An 18,845-nucleotide genomic window follows, 5' to 3' on the forward strand; every position below is an offset into this window, starting at 1 on the left:
TCAAATTCAAGAGCATATTAAGAGGATTATTCACAATTATTTAATGAAATTTATTCCTAGGGTACAGGACAGGTCAACAAATAAAATCAATCAATGAAACACACCACATTAACAGAATGAAAGAAACCCACATGGTTATCTCAATTGATGAAGAAAGAATTATTTCTTATCTATTGACAGAATTCAGTACAATACACTTTCATGACAAAAACACTCAACAAACTAAAAATTGAAGACTACCTCACACAATAAAGGCCATATATCAAAAGCATTTAGTTAACATCATCCTCAGTGCTGAAAGATGAATAGCTTTTCCTCTAAGATCACAGACAAAGCAAGGATGCCACTGCTTCTATTAAATAAAATATTGAAAGACCTAGCCAGAGCAATTAGGCAAGAAAAATAAATACAACCCTTTCAAATTGAAAAAGAAGAAAGATAATTATCTTTGATCCCAGGTGGCATGATCTCATATGTAGAAAACCCAAGAAATTCCACAAGGGAAAAAAACTTAGAACTAATAAAATGGATTCAGCAAAGTTGCAGGATACAAAAATCAAACTCCCAAAACAGTGTTATTTCTATACACTAACAATGCATAATTTAAAAAGGAAATTAAGAAAAGAATTCCATTTACAATGGCATCAAAAAGAATAAAATACTTAGGAATAAGCTTAACCAAAAAGGCAAAAGACTGGTACATTGAAAACTGCAAAAACCTGCCAAAAGAAATTAAAGACACAAGTGGAAAGACATCCCATGTTTACGGACTAGAAAATAATATTTTTAGGATGTCAACACTATCCTAAGTAATCTACATATTCAATGCAATCCCTACCAAAATGACAATTGCATTACATAAAATAAAAACATAAAAATTCATCCTAAAATTTGTATGAAATCTCAGTGTACCCCAAATAGACAAAATAGTCTTGAAAAAGAAGAAAAAAAATCAAAGGACTCATACTTCCTTATTTTAAAAATTACTACAAAGTTACAGTAATCAGGGTCAAGTATATTGGCTAATGTCTGTAACCCCAGCCCTTTGGGAGTTACAGACATTAAAAAAGGTGGAGGATTACTTGAGGCTAAGAGTTCACGACCAGCCTGGGCAACATAGTGAGATCTTGTCTCTATAAAATAATTTAAAAAATAGCTGAGTGTGGATGCATGTGCATGTGCCAGTAGTCTAGCTACTTGGGAGGCTGAGGCAAGAGGACTGCTTGAGCCCAGGATGTTCAGGTTGGAGTGAGCCAAGATCTTGCAACTGCATTCCAGCCTGGGTGACAGAGTAAGACCTCATCGCCAAAAAAAGAAAAGAAAAGAAAAGAAAAGAAGCTACAATCAGAAGAGCGTGCTATTAAAGGCAGACATCTTAATCAATGAAAAGAAAAATACAGACCACAGGGGGGAAAAAACAAAAAACCTTTGCATATATGGCCAAATTATTTTCGACAAGAGCATTAAAACCATTCAATGAGGAAAGGATTTGTTTTTTCAACAGATGGTACTAGGAGAAGTGAATATTTACATGCAAAATAATTAACTCTTACCTTATGCCATATGCAAAAATTAACTCAAAAATGGATCAAAGACCTAAATTTAAGAAATAAAACAGGATACTTTTGGAAGAATACATAGAGGGAAACTTTATTGCATTTGATTTTGCAAAGAGTTATTCGGTATTACACTAAAAGTAAGGCAACAAAAGAAAAATGTAGACATATTAAGCTTCTTCAAAATTTAAAAATTTTGTTTATTAATGATGTAATTAATGAAGTCAACAGATAACCCACAGAAGGGGAGAAAGTATTTACTGTCATATGTTTAATAAAATATTAATATTCAGAATATATATAGAAATCCTACAACTGAAAAACAAAAACAAACTCAATGAAAATATGAGCAAAGGACTTGAACAGATTTTTTTTTCAAGAAATGAACATCACTTATGGAAAAGGAAATGCAAATCGAAACCACAACAAGGTATCACTTCACACCCATTAGGCTTATTATTATCAAAATAACAAAAAATAACAAGTGTTGATGAGAATGTGGATTTATTGCAATTCTTGTACATTTCTGGTGGGAATCTAAAATGGTACCTCCACTGTAGACAATAGTATTAAATTTAGAATTTCCATATGATCCAGCAATTTCACTTTGGAGCATATACTCAAAATAATTCAAAGCAGGGACTCACACAGATATTTGTATACCATAGGCACAGCAGCACCAAAAGGTGGATGAAAGGCTAAACAAAATATGATATATACACACAATGTAATATTTTTAACCTTAAAAAAATAAGGAAATTCTGTGACATGCTACAACATGGACGAACCTTGAGGACATAATGCTAAATGAAATAATTTAGGCACAAAAAACCAAGCATTGTATGATTCTACTTTTATAAGATACCTAGAACAGTCAAATTCCTAGAAATTGGATGGTAGTTGCCAGTGCCTAGAGGAGAAAGGAATGATGTGCTATGTTTAATGTGTATGAAGTTTCAATTTGTGAAGATGATCATAGTTCCGGGGCTGGATGGTGATGATTGCTCTATAACAATGTGAATGCACATAATGCCACTGAACTGTGCACTTAAAAATAGTAAAAATGTAAGTTTTGGTAATATTTTGTTCAAATATATAAATATATACCAAATATATTTCTGCAATAAAAAATGCATCCATATCTTTTAGAATGTCACACCGTTGTTGGGAATGAGACACCCTTACTCATTTGGAGATCACTGCGAAAGCCCCATCCATCTATCCTTATACATTTCCAGTTTTGAATGTATCCTGACAGAGTGCCTGATGAATTCAGTCCATGCCACTGACATATAGGTTAAAAAGTATAAGAAGAACAAACATCATCATACATTGCAAAGAAATAACTTTTGGATACCTATTATGCAATAGCTGCTGTATTTGGCAGTAATAATAAATAGAAAAAGAAGACAAAGTTTTAGCACTAAATTAGAAATGTAAATAATACTTACAATAAAATTTGGTGAGTGCTAAACAGATTGTATGCTCAGGTGCAGTGGAAATCTTGACACTCTGTCCTGAGATATGCTGAAGACAATTGATAAATACATTTTTTTTAAGGATTTGTCAAAGTGATAAAATATATTTTGTATTTTTAAGATAAACATTATAAAGTTGTGATAGTTTCCCTATCTATAAAACATCTTCTGATTGCTGATACATATCTATCCCATTAAATTGTTATAAAAACAACTAATGAAAATAATGGATATGTACATTATCAATTAGGAAGAGATACAATCAAAACATTTCTTATCAAAAGGTTTTTTTGCAATGCACTGCTAACAGTTATTGCTATGGCAACTCAATTATCTTGAAATATTCAGATTACACTGAAACATCATACTATTGAAAATCAACATTTTCACTTTTATTATTTATCATACTTTTAATATAAAAAACACTTGTTTGAGATTCCTTTGTTCAATTTTTCTAAAAGATAATATTAGAAAATATTGTCTATAGGTAAACAGAGTATTCAAGAACAATGAATTTAGGGAAAAAAATAAGGAAAACCATCCCCAAACCTCACCATCCTATACAGAAATTTGAAATTTGAAAGCAGGTAAAAGTAAATCACTGTAGAGTCTTTAATATAAACTTTACATTTCATACATGAAAGCTTCAAGAGAAGGACCCATAACAACAACATTGAATCATAATACTACAAGTTTTTTTTTTAAACAAATTTTAGAACCATTTATGATGGTGGTTCACTCACCTTCTCATAGGTTCTTCAAGGTGCAGGAAACTGACAAACAGGTAAGAGATAGTCATGCAAAGTGATATGAGAAGAAAAAAGGGGTGGCACAAATGCTGATATAAATGTGTATAATTAAATGACTCATAGCAGGAAAAATGCAGCAACTGAGTAAACACATTTCCCAAAGAAACTACAAGAACAAAATATTCTAAACTCACAGTGACAATTAGAAGTTTCGCTGATTTACATACTGGTTGAAGCTGAGCATATTATAAGCCTACCAAACAAAACTTTTATCTGGTCAGGGATCAAAGAATTCATTAGTCATGGTAAGACTCATGTTAAGAGAGTTTATAAACATTGGGTATCCTTCAAAATGATTCAAACTGTTTAGTCTTCCTAAGAACATAAGAATGTTTTGACATACCATATATTTTAAACCATAAATAGCTCAGCAATCAATTTCTCAAATCAGATATGTCTTGGGGTTTAAGCACAGAATATTTGAGATTGAAGGAATAGTGAGTAAAGCACTATATGGTAACACACTTTTGCATCTTTGACGTGGGAAATGGAGAATTTAATACAACTAGCATCCATCCCTTCCTTTGACAAAAATCCCTCTTAAAGTGGAAATTCCAGTTTAAAATTTTGTGTGCCTACAATTTTTTTTATACTGAAGATAAAGATCTTTCAAAGAGTAGCTTTTCCTAGCCCAACACACGTTTAATTATTATCAACAATAGTTGAAGAGATTTTCCTGAAATATTGGCTTAGGGAAATCAGGATAGTGTTCAGAACATTTAAACTCTCTGATATCACAACCTCAATATTTCAGTGACTTCATATAATCATAATGTTGTTTTTTTTTGTTTCCCACGCCTCACTCAGAGTAATCCAACACAGTTATCCTTACTTAAACCATTTTCTTCCAAGTGACAAGGATCCAGGCTCTCTCCATTTTGTGACTCTACCTTCCTCATGCTCCTCAGTGTCCTGTCCATTTAGTCAGTAGACAGAAAAAGAATGGAAGATGGGGTTTGGGAGGATTTCGTGAGCTGTAGTTGAAAGTGGTATATATCATTTCTTCCCACACTCTTTTAGCTATAATCCAGTCATATGGCTTCATCTAATCCCAAAGGAGGATAGGGACTGTCACTGAGCTTTGTGTTTGGTGAACAGCCAGTAAATTGGGCAATTTATCTCTTCATAGATAAGGATTTCTATTTTCTGAGTTTATTTCTTGTGAGAACAAAACAAGATTTTATACTCACTTTATCTAACATTATCTGCTTTTCAGGCCTGTGTGTGTGAGCGTGAGCATGTAGGAGTTTAATAAAAATATTACTTTGCCAAAACACTCTAAAGCAGAAGTTTGTTTTCATTCTACCATTACTATCTTTTTGGCATCATCTTTCTGCCTCAGGGTGCACATCTTTTTTGACTTCAGATTTAGGCCAGAACACAGTGCTCCCATCACTATATTACACCTGGTTCTTCCTAGTATAACAGTACTTTAAACTCCTTTCTAGATGTCCAGTCCTTTTCAGAACGTACATGTCTGTTGTTGCATAGTTTTAAGTATCATCTTGTGACTTGTTAATATGCTAAAGCCTTAATGAGAAATAGTATAAAGTTTCTCAGAAAATGGTCCCTAAATCCACTACATCAGAATCACCTGAGGTATTTGTTAACTTTTGAAAATCTAAACCAGGAATTGAGAATTGCAATCTCCTAGAGATGACTGAAACCTGCGTTTAAAAAACCACTTCCAAGTGGCTCTATTGCACATCAAATTTTAAGAACTAAAAGCTCAGTGGTACTATCTTCCAAGATAACACATTTCGATTATTACAGTGACCTTCATATAATTTCATATAACCACATAACAAATGTTATATAGACTTCAACTGAGATCAAATAAAACAAGTACACTGTTCTCCTCACAAAACTTTCATATTATTCAACTAAGACAAACACCCAAGAGACAAACATCTCTTGAATTCAAAGACAGCACGAAATGTGAATGCTGCTCCTAATACAAAATTTAAAAATGAACAAGGCTGTCATTTAGATTCTTTACAAATAAACAGGAAACTCAGGTAAAAAAATAGCGAACGGCTGATAGCAATCAGAACTGCAACTAAGTTAGATGAGTTTCCTGTAGCTTCCAGGTGTCTTTATAATTGAAATAAATGACTCCTTAAAAAAAAGCAAAATAAATTAAATTATGAAGAGAAGGATGCCTGGCAACAGTTTAGAATATGTGTAAATGCATATATATTTTTAATGCATTTGACACTTCAAGATACCTAGCTAGATAAACCAAACTAGGTCATCAGCTTTATACTACGTTTACAAGATAAAAATTAATATTTTAAACAGAAAGTATTATTTTATTGTAAAGTACTTTAATAAAGATGTTTTTCTTAACACCTTTCTTATTGGAAACTAAGTTTTCTAGAGATACATAAAATGCAATGCAAAGGCCCAAATCATTTCATTATTTAAATATAAAACAAAAGGTATGCCTGGAGGGGCATGGAACCCCATGGTTTCAGTTTGTCCTATACAAATATATACAGTACGTAATGATGATTGTTAGAATTACCTGAATTTTTATTAGCCCTTCCTTTTTGTTGTGATAACATTTCTTTTACTACTTCTACTCTTTCATATCAACACCACCACAGCTGCCACCACACCAAGAGTTAGATTTAGCTAGTTAGTTCCCGAAAATTCTTGAGATGAGGGTAGACACAGGAGTGAAGTGGGTAAAATAGAAAACCTCTTCTTATACCAATGAAACTTTTTATAAATCAAATACAATTTTTATTACTTCCTCAAAAGAATTAGCACACCCTGCTGCTAGTGCCAAGGATGACATAGGCACCTAATGTACAGCACTTTTTCTCTTTAAATTCCAAGAATCTCTGAATACTGTTGAACATAATTGTTAAAATTCATGTTATTAATACTCCTGTTGAAAAAGTATGATTTTGCTAATTAATGTGAAATAGATTACTATTCTTTAATACAAATATTTTGTATTATTCTTTATTAATACAAACATTTAATACAAATTCACTATGGATGAGTTTTTTTCCTCCATATTTTAAATTCTTGGTCTCTGAATCCTTGATAAGGAGGCTGTTACTCAGGCACAAGTGATTCTGCATTGCTGAAAATGCTTTCCAATGTTCTTAGGAAGTCATGAGTCTTTAGTGATTCATATACCGAAAAGCACTGAGCTGTGGGATGGGTGGTTCATCAGTTTCCAGTAGGTGTGTTTTTATTTTGATTGCTAACTGTGACCATACTAGTGCCATTTAACTACTTTGGGAATTATTTTGGTGGCTAGAATGTACAGCTATTCATAATTATGGTAATTGTATTTTTAAGTAGTGACTTATTTTTAAGTAGAGGCATTTAAGCATTTAGAAATAGAAGCTCCATTCTGGTGCCACTCCAATGTTGCTTTAGTGTATCTAATTGCCTAAATGGATTTCAGCTGTTTAGCTGCTGTCATTATAGCAAGTCCCAATAATAAGCAATGGTTACTCAGGGAAATGTGTTTACTTAGAGAGGATGGAAGCATTTGCACTGCTTTCTAAATGTGAATTCTGCCCAGAACTCATAAATGTGCTCATCGATGGTGTGACTTCTTTGATAGCTCTATTTCAATATACTAAATTGCACCTGAAGATTATTTGACAAAGTAGGAAGGAAAACTTCAAGAGGTTTCCATGGCTTCAGGGTGAAGACTTTGAATCCCTATAGCCATCAGGGTAAAGATAAAAAGCCCTTGTGAACTCACTATTCCCATTTCCTCCTTTCTATCCTCTGCTCCAAACTCTGCTTGGCCACTTGCATTCCTGATTCTATCAGTCTCTCACTTCCTTTATTTCACTTATGTTTCCCCTGCTTAGTATTACAGATTATCCTTGGTGCTGTCAAAACATCCTGCTTCTTAGTCTTTGAAAATAATATAATAAACATTGTTTTAATAGAATTATTTTTCATAATTTTTTTTCTTTCCTGACTCCAAATTTAAACTCAAAGAAGGTAGGACTATTGAGTTTTTTCTTTGTTTTTTTTTTGTTTGTTTTTGTGAGATGGAGTCTTACTCTGTCGCCCAGGCTGGAGTGCAGTGGCGTGATCTCGGCTCACTGCAAGCTCTGCCTCCCGGGTTCACACCATTCTCCTGCCTCAGCCTCTCGAGTAGCTGGGACTACAGGCATCCGCCACCTCCCCTGGCTAATTTTTTGTATTTTTAGTAGAGATGGCGTTTCACTGTGGTCTCGATCTCCTGACCTCGTGATCTGCCCGCCTTGGCCTCCCAAAGTGCTGGGATTACAGGCGTAAGCCACCGCGCCCAGCCGAGTTTTTTCTTTTTAAAAGATTCTTAGAACTTATGTTCAGCACAGAGCTGACATTCAATAAATTTTTGATGAAATCTGCCTCTGGATAATTTCATCTATTTGAAGCTAAGCTTAAGGGGCAGCTTTTTGTAAAATATTCCCTAATACTATACAATGAGCATTTCGTAAATAAGTATATTTAATGTTGAAGGTACTGGTGTATGTTCATTTGTGGATGCAAAGATGTTATGTCCCTGTGTACAGGAATTAGGAGAGCAAGTGGTTAATGGCATGGTCTGAATCTGAAAAATAAGATAATATCCTTCAAGTAGTCACTTCTTCCATCTTATTTCCATTCTCCCTGGCTATGTTATGTATGTATACATGTATAAAGACATACTGAGAGACAGGACTAGCTGGATTTCCTAGGCCGACTAAGAATTCTTAAGCCTAGCTGGGGAAGGTGACCGCACCGCCCTTTAAATACGGGGCTTGTAACTCAGCTCACACCCAACCAATCAGGTAGTAAAGAGAGCTCACTAAAATACCAATTAGGCTAAAAACAGGAGATAAAGAAATAATCAAATCATCTATCACCTGAGAGCACAGGGGGAGGAACAATGATTGGGATATAAACCCCAGGCATTCGAGCTGGGAGTGGGCAGCCCCCTTGGGGTCCCCTCTCATTGTATAGGAGCTCTGTTTTCACTCTATTAAATCTTGCAACTGCACCCTCTTCTGGTCCGTGTTTGTTCTGGCTCGAGCTGAGCTTTCGCACACTGTTCTACCACTGCTGAATGCCACTGTCACAGACCTGCCGCTAACTTATACCCCTCTGGATACGGCAGGGTGTCCGCTGCCCTCCTGATCCAGCGAGGCATCCATTGCGGCTCCCTATCGGGCTAAAGGCTCGCCATTGTTCCTACACAGCTAAATGCCCGGGTTCGTCCTAATCAACCTGAATACTAGTCGCTGGGTTCCACGGTTCTCTTCCGCGACCCACGGCTTCTAATAGAGTTATAACACTCACCACATGCCCCAAGGTTCCATTCCTTGGAATCCGTGAGGCCAAGAACCCCAGGTCAGAGAACAAAAAGCCCCCCGCCACCATCTTGGGAGCGGCCCGCCACCATCTTGGGAGCTTGAAGAACAAAGACCCGCCTGTAACATTACCACATACGCAGACATGTTCTATATTTTTACGATTGAATTTCTCTAGTGAATTTACCATTTCTTTCCTTTTCCTCTTATTTCCCTGTTGAAAACATACTGAAACAAAGTTACACTTTGTGATTATTAACATTAGAATTTTCAAGCTAGAAATCCATGTATCTTCCCTCACAGTCTATTATCTTTATGAAGTAACAGAATGAAACCCAGAGATAATGCTATATTTCAGTAAATAAATTATTTCAAATTACTTTTATCCAACCCTCATACAAATGGAGACTGTGGATACGCTTCTATCCCCAAAAAGAAGTAATTTTCCTCAAATGCCTATATAAAAAATGAATTATTGTTTAATGATTAGTTATATGATAAGGATGAATATTTAATATCACTGCTTTTTAACTAGACTAATAAAATCGACATTTACTGTTTGGTTATTAAGATTAGACCCAGTTTTACAATAAAATTTCATATATTGGATAACCTGGAGAATCTACAGAATATTTTAAACAATAATTCATTTTTCCAGAAAACAAATTATTTCACTTCATGTTATTTTTTATAGTACATACAAACAGAATATGTTTGCACTAAATTATATTTTTTATGGTTTATTTAAACATTTTAGTGATAACCTTATCTTTCTAATAGTCCTATCACTTTCTGAAAGCATGATCCTGAATTTCCTTTGGTTTTATCAATCATAAAACATGATTTTAGGCATATAGTAATCTACCCACTTAAACAATCAACTTCTACATTTGGGTATAATTACTACATAATGCATGATGAAATGAATTATACACACCTTGGGTAGTGTGTTTCCTAAAGTCCGTCTGACAATTTAAAATCTAGAAATGCATACAAACATGGCATCCAAAATCCAGTCTCTGTATATTACAGAGGTCTATGAAGATTAAGGTTTTTTGCTTTTTCATAATTTTGTTAAGTTATAAATTTGAGGACATAACGAATTTATGACAGTTTTAAATTGGCCTCAAAACAATCTAGGATAGTCAGGGTTTCAAGAGCAAATTTTATCAGTGGGGCATGTTTGTTAATTAATGAATTACAAACCCAAACAGGAAGTTCCTCAGAGCCCAATGTTCTATCTATAAAAAGGGTCATTGAAAAACTGGACTGGGAATCAAAATGAAATAAAATTATTTAATTTCACATTCTATTCATATCTCAGAACTTATACATAAAAGAGAGAAAGAGGCTCAAAGAAGAGACATAAACATTCAATACAAGTTATAGAAATTCTGTAAGACAAGAATGAGGTGTATTAACCTCAGAAAGGCTCTAAAATAGGAGAAAATTAACATTGTGTGTAAATAGTTACGGCATTTTCAGAGTTAGCAGAAACTTCTCAGATGTTATCACTAACACGCTTTGTAGATATTTTATTCCCTTTTGGAAAAACAAGCTCATAAAAACAATACTTCAATAAAATATATACGCCTAGTATTGTATGATGTACTGGTAGCACAGGGAAGAAAGCCATTTATTTTTAGAGATATTCAAAACCCTCACTGATCACCACTGCTGCAAAAAGTACAAGTTTAGCACTATAAGAGTTAAAGAGCAGCGGAAAATGCCCATCTTGTTATGGCAGGGGAGAGTATTAGAAATGAAACCTTAGTTTTATAAATTTCGAAACTGTACAGACAGAATGTGCAGTATTAGCTTTGCCAACACTAACTGGGATAATAAGAATATTTACCTGATAGAATAAGTCACATAAATTTAGAAGACCTTAATAATTTTAGGAGGGTACTTTGAACAAGTTTTATCTCTCTCATGCTGTTTTTTAGAAACTGATCCTAGCAACTGGTTAGATAAAAATGATCAGAAATACTGAATGCAATGTGTTAAATGATTTTCAATGTTTAGAACTCTGTTAGAAAAAAATAACATTTTGGAAAAAGTAGATGCAAAAGAAGTCATAATATAGAAGTAAAATTTTTTTGGGGTGTTACCTCTGTGAAATCTCATACAAACTTCCAAGACACACTTAAAAATTTGGAATACCTCCTGTATGCATTGTGTTCCTTTTTCATTTTTGGCAACCATTTACATTTTCACCAATGTTTGTGGATCTACCCTCTATCAGGATTTTTCTTGAACTTGTGGGTTTAGTGATGAACAAAAATGATAAAATCTCTTCCCTGTAAGAACATATATAATGACTACGCATATACATAAGCCTATATGTAACTAATAAATTTTAAGGAACAATATTCAGAGGTGTGATACCATTTGAAGCAAATGGAATAAAAGAAGTAACAGTAAGATTACAAAATTTGGTGCATTAAAAATAACAGAAAATTATCTTAAATCCATTGAGGAACTAAACACTATTACAAATACATTTGAGAGGCAAGGGCAACAAAGGAAACCTCCTTGATTTAAAATAAAATCAATACTAAAATTATAATCTATTTAGAAATAATCAATAGCCTATGTATTAAAATATATGAATTATTCTCAGAGTGGTGGTCAAATAAAAATGTAAATATGTAAATGCGTTTGTTGGACTATAAGAAAGAACATATGTATTATCAAATATTAATTTTAAAAAATCCTACAAATATTAAAAATTAGAGCAGAAGGGAATAATAAAGACAAAAAATAATTAAAAGAATGTATTAAAAGCAACATTAAAGAAAATAATGCCAATACCTGTGTTTTTGAAAGACATATAAAGTAGAAAAAAAGCCTTTGGGAAATACTAATAAGAAAGAAAATAAACAACAGGAATGAAAAATGGGATAGCACACAAATATAAAAAACATTAAAAACACTCATTTTAACATTTCTAAGAGTTATACAGGTAATGCCCACAAGCTATTGACGGAAGTTAACACAAATTCTCTCAATTTTGTATCAGGCCATAACAGTAAAATTTAGTAAAAATAGGCAGCTCAAAGTAAAACTACATGAACTATATTAAACAGGGAGTATGAGAGATAGGCCAATAAAGTTATATATTATGAACCTTTCCAAAAAAGATAATGAAGTGTCCATATATTAAGATAATAAAAAATAAGCTCGTATGTATACCTACTATGTAGTCAAATACATCAAGAATTAAAAAAAAAAAATTAAAAAGCTCAAAATGTAAGCCAGAAGAAAATATTCAAAAGCAGTAGTAAATTGAGATCTAATACAACTTATTGAAATGAAAATCAAAGATCAAAAATTAAGAAACTGATGAAAAAACAATAGCTTGGCTATATAAAGTTAAAATAGAAAAAGCATCTAGAATGCAATCTCAAGAGAAAGAGCAATGGTAACTACAAAAGAAAGTTTGCATGACATGAAGAAAAAAGTTAGAAAATTTGATTGATGTCTAATTGGCATTTTAGAATAAGCTAATACAAAAGAGGTAAGAGTGTTTTTTAAACAGAAAAACTGAAAATATTCCAGAATTGTTGAAAGAGTGGCAATTTAGAAAGCTCAATTATTTGCAAGCAGAATGAATGAATAAATAAGTAAACCAGAGTCCCAAACTATTCACAATATAGTAAAACTATAGAGCACTAAATACAGGTGTTATAAGCACTAACTGAGTAAAAAAATGCATAGGAAGGGCTTTTAAACTGACAGTTGACTTCTCATCATCAAGGATCAAAACCAGATGACCAGAGAATCAGTGAGTTAATCTTCAATGTGTTAAGTCAAACTGCCTACCAAGCATTCTCTACATAATAAAAACATTTCTCAAGAATAAGGATGAAATAAAAATATTTTCATAGTAAAATTTAAAACATTATACAGTCTGCAAACTCTAAGGGGAATTCTGAGACATTTATTTCAGATGGAAAAAGTATTCCACATGAAAGCTCTGAAATGTAAAAATAATGTGGGCAAAAATAGTAAATAAATTAGTAATAAAGCATTGACTGTATAAAATAATTTAAAAAATTAATTTATGAGAACACAAACAGGCTAGAAGTTATAAACTGGACAAAAATACCTTAATAGTTTAGAGTGGGATGATCTATCAATGGTTACAGCTGTTCAGGCTTCATTTATTAAGAAAAGGATGAAGAGTCTTTAATTCTTTAACTAACTTGAGACATTGCTAACTATGAAAGCTAAACTAGCAGGTCTAAATTAGACCTTCTAAACAAACAAACAACAAAAAGCATGAAGAAACAATAAAAAATAAAATTAAAAGGCATGAAAGGGATAAATAAAAAGCCAAGAGAAAGCAAATAAAAAATTGACACAACTAGAAAATCATAAAGACAAATGTGACAAGAGTTTTTTTTTTTTTTTATAAATAACCCTTTAAATGCTGTATACAAGTGGTAAATATAAAGAAAGGTTGAAACTAAAAAAGAATGGAAATTCAAGAGAAAGGATGTCAAGCAAAGGGTAACCAAAAGAAGTGACAAAGTTATATTACTATTAAAACTATTAGTTTTCAAGGTTAAACACATTAGCCTATAGATGAAGCAGGCTACCACACAAAGAGTTCAGTTCAGAAGAAAAATATAAATGTAAATTTACATATACCTTAATAAAGTAGCTGCAAAGTATGTAAGAAAATGGAACTATAAAGACAAATGAACAAATCCACTATCATAGTTGGAGATTTGAACACACCTCTCAGGTGATAGACAACAAAAAATTAAGTATATAAGATATAAATTGAAACAAAAATTGCAAACATAATCTAATAGAAAATACTACACACAATCTAAAATGCATTCTTTCCAAACCTATGTGAAACATTAAAAAAGATGACATCACTCTTTATCAGTAAAAAAGATAATTCACTCACCAAATTACAAAGTTTGTTAAATAGATGATATTCTCTGACCAAATTAAACTTAGATTATCTTCTCACAATCAATAGAAGACCAAATTATTTTTCAAAGAAATTTATGAATCAATGAAATAATTATAACAGAATATAGGAAATGCTATGAATTGAATGATTGTGAAAATAAAGGAAGTCAGAAGAAATGTATAACCTTAAATATTTGAGAAAACAAATAAAGATCCAAATACATGAGTTGATCATCTGATAAAAGTAAGAGTTGACAAAAAAGGTACATCTTCTCCATCCGAAAACAGAAAGTGGGAAAGATCAAGGTATCACTAGAGGTCAATGAAACAAAACATACAATAGTGGATGACAAAAGCCAATCTCTGAATCTTTGAAAAGAATATAATACATGAACATCTGAAACCAGTGATCGAGAAATGTTTTAGATAAGGCACAAAAAGATACCAAGAATGTTAACACTAGGCTGTACATCCTAAAACAGTCAGATGAGCTCACTGTTATAATTCTGGTTCACCGCAAGAACCTTAGCACAAAGAAAGGACTCAACAAACATTTGGATCCATGAATACAATTTGGATTAGTGAATAAATTATCTTCCCACATATAACCACCTGCCTAAAACATTCTCCTCCTCCTTGAATTAAATTCACCATGTCTGCATCATAGGGGGAAGCAACCCCTGAGGCCCAAGGCCAGTACCCCCTCCCCATCTGCACACCCTGTGTTCAAACCAGTCCCAGCTCCTGTCATGTTATTGGCTTCTGAGTATCTGTATTAATAGTTGTTCCTGCCAGCATATGAATATGAACAAATACACAACTGAGAGAGATCCAGGGATTTTAATCCACAGATGCCAGAGCTTGCTGGGATGTAGTCAGAAATCAAGCTGAACTCAGGAGTTCACAGTCTTTCCTGTAATGATGGTTGGGAGGTGAGGGAAGTCAGAGGCCTGGGGAAGAAGACAGGGGTTAGCTCTGGGTGGGCTAAGCATGGGAATGAGGTGTAACATAAGCTCTTTCCTGTTCCCACCATCCGTCTGCTCCATGGGTAGCAGAGCTCAGATGCAGAGAGAGGTAAACCAGGCTTTCCCTCCTTCCACACTTGCAGTCCAGGGACACCAAGGCCTGAGTTGGGTCTGACCTTTTCTAGGATCTTTCTCCATGCTGCTGTCCTCCAGGAAGTCATGGCAAATTTGCATCTCCAGCAGGTTGTAGACCGACAGCCTTGGAGAAATACAGTATAGACAGTGGGTAAGGCCTATCTCCCAGCTTCTGTCTCCACCTGCCTGCCCATGCCCACCTGTTCCATCTCTCATTTACCTTGAAGGACACACCAGGGTCTCTCCCCATGGTGTCTCCTGTACTCTGCTCCTGGGGTCGAGTCGGCTGCTGGGGTTTATCATCTGGAAGATTCTCTGCCTCAGCCTCAGCCTCAGGGAACAACAGCTTACCCTGCAGGGTATACAGAAGCTGGAGGAAGGTCTGATACCTGCAAAGAGGAGGTAAGTGTGAAGGAAAGGAATCTCAGCTGGACCATTCTGAATCTGCAGCCCATGCTCCTGAACTTACCTCTGCAGCTTGTCCCGCTCCTGTTCTGCCTGCTGCTTCAGGTTTCCAAGTTTCTGAAACACCCCCTCAAGCGCCTGCTGAGTCCCTGTCTTACGCTCCCTCACCTCTGCAGAAACCTCCGCCAGATGCTGCAGATGCTTCTCCTGCCAGGAGTGAGCATGCAGACATTATGCATCAGATGTTGAAGTCTTAGAAACTCCCTCCAACCCCTCCAGCCTACACCCAGCTCAGGGCTCAGGCTCAATGATGAAAAGAGGGACTCTATTCACTTCAGGGTGGAGTAGGGGCCTAGAGAAAAGGAAAGATCAGAATGAGCTGTTCTAGGGTGAGGCATTCTTGGGGGGAAGGGGCACAAAGGTGATAACACTTATTTAACTTGCTATGTGCCAGGTACTATTTTAAAGTCCTTGCTGTAATGATCATTTAATCATCTTAATAACTCTCTAGAGTAGGTGGTATTATTGCCTTCATTTTAAATAAAGAAACAGAAAGTTAGGTGACCTGCCCAAGGTCATGCAGTGGTAAGTGGTGACACTGAAATTCAAGCCCATGTTGGTATTTATATTATAGTGCCTCAAAGGAGGAAGCAAAACGGTTTTCTAGACAGGGGACACAGCCGATACAATGGCATGGTGGTGGGAAGGGATATTCTCCTAGGGGGATGAACCTACCTGTTGTAGCTGCCACTGGTTCTGGACTGCTCTGCGTTTCTCCATGGCCATTTGTTTCTACAGATAAGCAAGGGAGAAAGACCAAGAGAAGTCTATTTTTTCTGGCTAGAATTTTGGGAGATTGCAAGCTGGCACAACTCAGCTTGCTCACTCTTTCCCTCTTCCTTTCTAACTACCCTTCCCTCCCTGTACTCAAGACCCCTGGGTATACCTTGGCCTGGAGCTGCTCAAAGGCTTCCTGGAGTTGTGTCCGTTTCCTCTGGGCTTCCTCCATCTGAGTCAGGGCCTTGGTGAGGCCAATTTTGATGGCCTCTACGTGCTCCCTGTAGGTGGCCTTCAGCTCTTTCCATTGTTCCTTAGCTGCAATTGCCTTCTGCCCTGAGATGAGCCACCAGGAATGAGAACATGAGTGAGGGTGGCCTGCTAGCCTGCCTCCCTGCAACACTGGGCCTCCTTCCCATCAGCCAAATGGGAGACCTAACTGAAATCCTCCTTCCTTCCCCACTCAGGTCAGCTGCTACTACAATCCCCTGCCTACTCACGGCTCGTGTCTTCAGAAGCCAAGGGGTCGAGACCCTTAGCAGTGTCCTCCTGAGCCAGGATGTTCTGCAGGAAATCCGCTACCTGAAGCTGGCTGCAGAGCAGCTTGTCTTTCTTCTGAGAGTCCTGCTCAGAGGGAGGGCAGAGACAGGGAACATCCTTACCTCCTTACAGGTTTCCTTAAGTCTGCTCTCTGCCAATGCTGCCCTGTATCTCAGTAAGAGGAGCCAGGACCAGACCCTGGCTTCTGAAAGGCTCGCTCTCATCTTGTACATACCACCACAAACTCAACCAGGATCTTGGCTGGCAGTTCTGCCTCCTCCTGCAGGCCTACAGGTTCCAGGATGCCTGCCACCTCAGCCAGGACCCTGGAGGGGCAAGGAAACACAGGAAATTGCAGTTTCTTGTGGTGCTAGTTCTACAGTTCGTGTGTGTACACAAACAAATGTGGATGTGTATATCAGTATATATAGTATTGAGAGTCTTGCCTTGACCAGAGTTTACACAAGGGCCTGAAGGGTCCACAGCCTGCAACCAGGAATGGCGTGCATGGAGGGCACACGGTGGTAATACGTGCCAAAAGGAAAATCAGCAGGGCTAGTGGATAAGGAGTTTGAGAAAAGAGCTGAAATTTTAAATAGGGAGTGTCTCACTGAAGAGAAATCATTTGAGTCAAGATGTGAAGGAAGCCAGGGAGATATGCAAGGAAGGGGAAGAATGCTGGGCCTTGGGATCCCTCCTGGCGCTGAGCACCAGCCTTGGGGCAGAGTCTTGGAATAGCTGAGAAAGGACTCAGGGCAGAGGGCTGGATGCCTCGGTCTACTCTAGGGTTTTTCATTATTAGGGACTGGAGCAGTCTACGAAGGGGCAGGGATGGGGATGAGAAGTGACTGGGAATGTGTCGTGTTGGGACAAGAAGACAGAAGTGAAACCGTCTCCTAGAGCACATCCTGTGGATTATGTGGATGTGGGGAGCGGCGAACGGTCCCCCAAAGGCTGTACTCCTGGAGCAGGCAACAGACACCTCAGGAACCTAAGACGGGACTGCGGTGAGGATCACTTCACGGCAGGGTCGAACCTCAACAGCTGTACAGGGTCGAGGGCACCAATCATTACACATAGGGGCCCACAAGGTCCTCCCAGGCCCGGCCCCAGCTGCCACTTAGCCGCAAACACTTACTCTAGGGCTGCAGCTTCCGCCTCTGTCTCCGCTGCCTCCATCTTTCCAGGCGCCGAGTTCAGCTGCCTTCCCACAATCCCTAGGATCACTTTGAAGTCACAGTCGACTTCGCGCCGGGGCAGGCGATTGGCTGCAGAGGTTAGTGGGCGGGCATCAAGGACCATTGTGCGCTCTAATTGGCAGGCGCGGATTCGCACGTTGGCGGGCCTCGCTGCTTGGCGCAAGCGCGGTTATGGCTAGGCGCGCACGGGCTCTGCGCCTGCGCGCTAGTCAGTACGCGGTGCCAGAGACTATAAGTGGGCTTGAGCTCGACCGCGCACCTGTGGAAGTTCTTTCTCTACTCGAAAAAGGGAAAGCATTTCCTTGAGTTTGCGTTTTAAGGGAAACTAACAGCATTGACACTTTATTTAAAATATTCACTACTGCTGTAGAAAAAAAAAAAAAAAACCCGAAAAACAGTGGGGCTGTTTCTAAGACGCTGGGACTCAGTAAAGAATAGTGATCCGGGAGATACAGGAAGCAAATGATCTGCGCTCAAAAAGCGAGCTGCTTTCAAAGATATTAGTATTTTATAGATGCGATGCAGGAGAGTGAACTCAAGCAGAGCCCAGCGGATTGCCTGCGTTGGCAAAATAGAACAGATATTCTGGGGAGACCAAGGTAGGTAATGTTCTTTGCAGAGTACAGGAGAAAGATAACTGCTGAGAGAGAACTTGGTATTCATTCAGCTGAGTACTGAGCAGTATGTGTCTCAAGAAACTAGCTAAAAGATTTTTAAAGATACCAGGACAT

The 18,845-nt window shown here is 36.7% G+C and overlaps 1 protein-coding gene and 1 long non-coding RNA gene across 4 annotated transcripts in view; both read right to left on the minus strand.

The window, feature by feature from the left end:
- Positions 1-5,638, minus strand: part of LOC134807169 (uncharacterized) — a 170,417-nt gene extending 164,779 nt beyond the window's left edge. Inside the window, exon 1 of the long non-coding RNA XR_010146893.1 lies at positions 3,008-5,638. This is a non-coding gene — a long non-coding RNA (uncharacterized LOC134807169). The remainder of the gene's footprint in view (positions 1-3,007) is intronic.
- A 4,799-nt stretch (positions 5,639-10,437) lies between these two features.
- ZWINT (ZW10 interacting kinetochore protein) lies at positions 10,438-18,314 on the minus strand. Of its 3 annotated transcripts, none has more exons than XM_001163535.7 (9): positions 18,054-18,314; positions 17,151-17,241; positions 16,876-16,999; positions 16,545-16,711; positions 16,334-16,390; positions 15,663-15,805; positions 15,414-15,582; positions 15,235-15,317; positions 10,438-15,043 (listed from the first exon to the last, which is right to left on the minus strand). In XM_001163535.7, exons 1-8 carry the CDS (start codon positions 18,215-18,217, stop codon positions 15,276-15,278), a joined length of 957 nt encoding a protein of 318 aa, XP_001163535.3. In that variant the 5' UTR covers positions 18,218-18,314; the 3' UTR covers positions 10,438-15,043; positions 15,235-15,275. The 3 variants fall into 3 exon arrangements, with proteins under 3 accessions (XP_001163535.3, XP_001163500.2, XP_054515607.1); XM_001163500.7 differs by having other exon boundaries at positions 15,414-15,545; positions 15,767-15,805; positions 18,054-18,276; XM_054659632.2 differs by having other exon boundaries at positions 15,414-15,545; positions 18,054-18,184.
- Positions 18,315-18,845: the final 531 nt, after the last annotated feature.

This window comes from Pan troglodytes, chromosome 8, assembly GCF_028858775.2.
Source record: "Pan troglodytes isolate AG18354 chromosome 8, NHGRI_mPanTro3-v2.0_pri, whole genome shotgun sequence".
Lineage (NCBI taxonomy): Eukaryota > Metazoa > Chordata > Mammalia > Primates > Hominidae > Pan > Pan troglodytes.